We start from the raw sequence: 3,979 nt of genomic DNA, 5'->3' as shown, positions 1-3,979 counted from the left end.
AGTTTGCTGCACTGAAAGTAAAGGGGCTGAATAATTTTGCACGCCAAATTTTTCAGTTTTTGATTTGTTAAAAAAGTTTGAAAGATCCAATAAATTTCGTTCCACTTCATGATTGTGTCCCACTTGTTGTTGATTCTTCACAAAAAAATACAGTTTTATATCTTTATGTTTGAAGCCTGAAATGTGGCAAAAGGTCGCAAAGTTCAACGGGGCCGAATACTTTCGCAAGGCACTGTAAATACAATAAGTAGCATACAGCGAAAACGGCTGCCTTTTGTCCATTGATAAACACTTCATACATGTCAATGATGAATTTGTAAGGAAATCTGACTTTATTTTTTTCTCTGATTGTCTTTCTCACAAAGTTGTACTGACACTTTTAGAGCCAACACCAGCTAATAAATACAATGAAATGTTAAAAAGCACAATTTAATTTCAAATACAATACTCAACACAAAATGTGTGTGACCAGGAGAAAATGAAATGACGTCTGCTTCTGTAGGTCGAAACAGACCGGTGGTCTGAGTGACCTTTGGACTTGTGTCAAAGGGCAAAGCACCTCAGGCAGCACTGGAGTTAAAACAATGACTTCTGCATAAATAATTTTTTTTAAATGCTACTAAACTGGAAATGTGAGGTTTTCCTCTCAAGTCAAAACAGGTGACTTTTTTCTTTGTCAGAATTTTGTCGTTTTTTGTTTTTACGACAACTTCACATTAGGCAGTACTGAGAAGAGAACATTAATATCCAGTGCGTGTGATGCTTAGAACACTGGGAACAATGTCTACGCACGAGGCAAGCGGTATAACTCTCCTTTTTGTGGTAATGCAAGTTCAATCAAACTTCAGTCCAAAAAAAAAAAAAACATATTTTTTTTCTTCTACCAACCTGCAAAAATGTCGTTCGACATGGTCATAAAGAGTTACAAATCACATACAAATCAACCAGCAAACAGAGTAACACAAACCCTAAAATAGAGCTTGTAAAAGTAGACATATTTGCAAAATGGAGGATTATGAAAATAGGACTTTTATGGGTACGTTTTAAATTGACTTTAAATATCCGTTTCAAAATATACATGACCTTTTGAAATGCTCGAGGTTATATTGACCCACGTTTTTGTTTTTTTGACAACGTACCAATTTGACAAAAAAAACATTGGTCTGTATTTTGAGAACCACCTCTGACGTCAACATAATTGTAAACTGATCAATTCAGAGAAACAAAATCTGATCTTCTGTACCTCGGTATAACGCAGTAAAGAAAATGTACATTTTAAACCCCTAAATATATGGTGTCCCTACTATCGAAATGACTGTCTGGACCACTCCTCTGCGTTTTCCTGTCATTCGGAATGACCATAGAACTAAGAGTCTAACTTTAAGACTTATTGTGCCTATTAAGATGTACTGTGTCATTAACAACATTTGCTGAGTCTGTATAACACATGTTATACTCACAAACTCTACACACAAACTTGAAATAAAATCCAACCTAAAAAGCCACTCAAGCTGAAAGTCAATGTACTGTAACAGTGTACCAAAACAACTCATTTGATCATTTTTGGCCTCTATGCATTATGGGTGAATTAAAGTGGACGATCAGGATTTTACAACTTGATGTTAGATGGTTCCTCACCTTGAATATAGTCTATGGGCCAGAATAAACATGTTAAACATGGTTAAGATTTTCTATAAACAGCCAATACAAACCTTCGTTGTAAAATCATGAACGACCCCTTTTAACATCCCGTAGAAGATGTGGGCTAAGAAAAGAGAGAGGGGAAGGTACTTGGGGCTAAACATCCCCAGATTGATACTCTCTACGATGAATCTCTCTACTGGTCTGTGTCACTGCCAGAGGTGGTGCCAGAGATGACAGATATCAGTATCCGGAGGAATCCTGAGGCATTGCGTTTGGCGATGAGTGCTGGGTTGTTTACTGGGTTATGCAAGGTGAAAACGCTTCAAATGTCGGGTTGTCTTTCATTTGGTACCTAATCAACATGACCCTGTAGCGCACCACAAGGTGTCCTAGAGCGCTGGGCCTGCCCATGGTCCGGGGGTCGGGGAGATACTAATGATTGTATAAGACATTTTGCAGCATCAAAATTAAGACTATAATATTTTAGAGGGATGTGAATGTAGGTTTGGCACATTTCAAGAAAAACTGTACAATATCTAAAAATTAAAAAAACATAATAATATTAATAATAATAAAAGGGATTTTTTTTCCTCCCCTGTTTCGTTGTCAGTCTGAAAAGTCCTACCATTCTCTCATATGAAATCAAAAACACATTCACAAGCTGGCACAGCATACCTGAGCAAGGATATAAAACCCCATCATAAACAGTAATGTAACATATTGTAAGCATTTGTCGAGAAAGGTGTAGGGGTACTGTACTCATGAGAAATAATCATGTCAAACTACAAGAGCTAAGGATTTTACATTACCTTTCACATTTTCAAGTCCTGACAATCCAAGGTTTTACAGGAAAGTAACCTATCAAGGAACATGTCCATGGAAATCAAATTTAAAAACGCAAAAAAAAAACGTCATCACACTTAAAATAAACATTTAAGACTGACCGCTGTCGAAGACCAATTCCTGATGTTTTAGTCAAATCCATGCACGCTCCTATAAAAAAAAATACACACGCGGGAAATGTGTAGGCTATCTCTTTGTTCTTTAATCTCATTCTCTTCTCATCGACATCTTACTGACTCTTACTTGCTCTTGTCCGTGTTGCATTGTAATTGCCGTGTGAGTATGTTCACTGTCTTTCTGGTAGATTGTCTGGAGGTTGTCTGGAGGTTGTCTTTGCCCAATCCCTCTGTACGGGATCGTTTCCGAGACGTTTGCGCATGCTAAAAAGAAGCACTCCCGTCAAGGTATTTTTTTTGAGCAACATGCTCTGTGAGATCTGATGTCACTTCCTGTCGTGAGTCAATCTGAGCATGCTCAGTCTGTGGTGCATCGTATCCCGGACGGAGCTGCTTCGAGCACATGCTCAGCTCCCGTCGTACTGTTGAAAAGTTGTTCTGCTCATAACACTGTCTCTGTCATATTGTCCCGCTTTTTAGTTCAAAAAAGTTCAAAAAAATCAGAGGTTCTTCTGAGCATGCTCAGTTGGCGCCGACAGGCTCCCGTGTCTCATGGCCACTGCTGTAGTCCGATTTGTCCTCAAAGTCTTCATACATGTCTATCTCGTCCTCTCCGATGACCGGGTGATCGCCGGTCACCATGGCGACCGGCTTGGGCTTGACCACGCCGAACGTGCTCTGGGTGGCGGGCTCGGGGCTGGCCGAGGCGCTGGAGCAGTCCGACGTCAGGTGCGGTGAGGGCGTGGCTGTCGCTATGGCAGCCGGGTAGAGGCCGCCGGCACTGTTGCTGATGGGGATCTGAGGCTGTGGCCTGGGGTAGGTGGAGAGAGAGAGAGGGGGAGAGGGGAGAGAGAGAAATAAAGAGGGAGAGAGAGAGTGAGAAGTGGAGAGCAAGAGAAGGAGAGTGAGGGAGCTTTTGAACAGCTATTTAGAACAAGTTGAACGGTAGCTAACTCTTGTCTTTCGGGAAAACCTTAACACAGAGCTTTTGCCAGCACACAGTAGCCCTGTCAATGCTAAATAGCCTCTTGGGTAATGGATGGAATGAAGGTAAACACATATCACTCAAGCAAGCCCTCTGCCCTCAAATGAAGCACATAAACCAAGAAAATTGATGTCAGTTTCCTCATCTAACAGTTCACTCCTTCTAGAAATAATTACCGCAGAGAACCTCTGACAAACACATTTTCACATTAAACTGCTTAAAAACGACCCTGTTTCATTATACGGAGCCGGGTCAAAATTGGTCATACCTCAATTTATAGCTCCCCCCCCAGTTATTTGATTCAGTCCTGAGTGAAACTCCAGCCGCTATGGTGAATCTGGCTTTTATTCCGCTTGACCACACACACTAAATTACAGAGTTAAACCTGTGA

At 40.7% G+C, this 3,979-nt stretch overlaps 1 protein-coding gene across 6 annotated transcripts in view; it reads right to left on the bottom strand.

Moving 5' to 3' along the window:
• Positions 1 to 309: 309 nt before the first annotated feature.
• The window catches only part of LOC110492317 (transcription factor SOX-6), a 155,049-nt gene continuing 151,379 nt past the window's right edge, over positions 310 to 3,979 (bottom strand). For all 6 annotated transcript variants that reach the window (XM_090203137.1, XM_090203145.1, XM_036951247.2 and 3 more), the window contains one exon: positions 310 to 3,414. In XM_090203137.1, the coding sequence (XP_090059263.1) occupies positions 3,126 to 3,414 (289 nt within the window). In that variant the 3' untranslated portion in view covers positions 310 to 3,125. The remainder of the gene's footprint in view (positions 3,415 to 3,979) is intronic.

The sequence above is a fragment of the Oncorhynchus mykiss genome, chromosome 2 (genome assembly GCF_057628025.1).
Source record: "Oncorhynchus mykiss isolate SJ-2025 chromosome 2, ASM5762802v1, whole genome shotgun sequence".
Lineage (NCBI taxonomy): Eukaryota > Metazoa > Chordata > Actinopteri > Salmoniformes > Salmonidae > Oncorhynchus > Oncorhynchus mykiss.
Note: the sequence above shows the minus strand (reverse complement) of the source record. Positions and strands in the feature narration are given on the sequence as shown.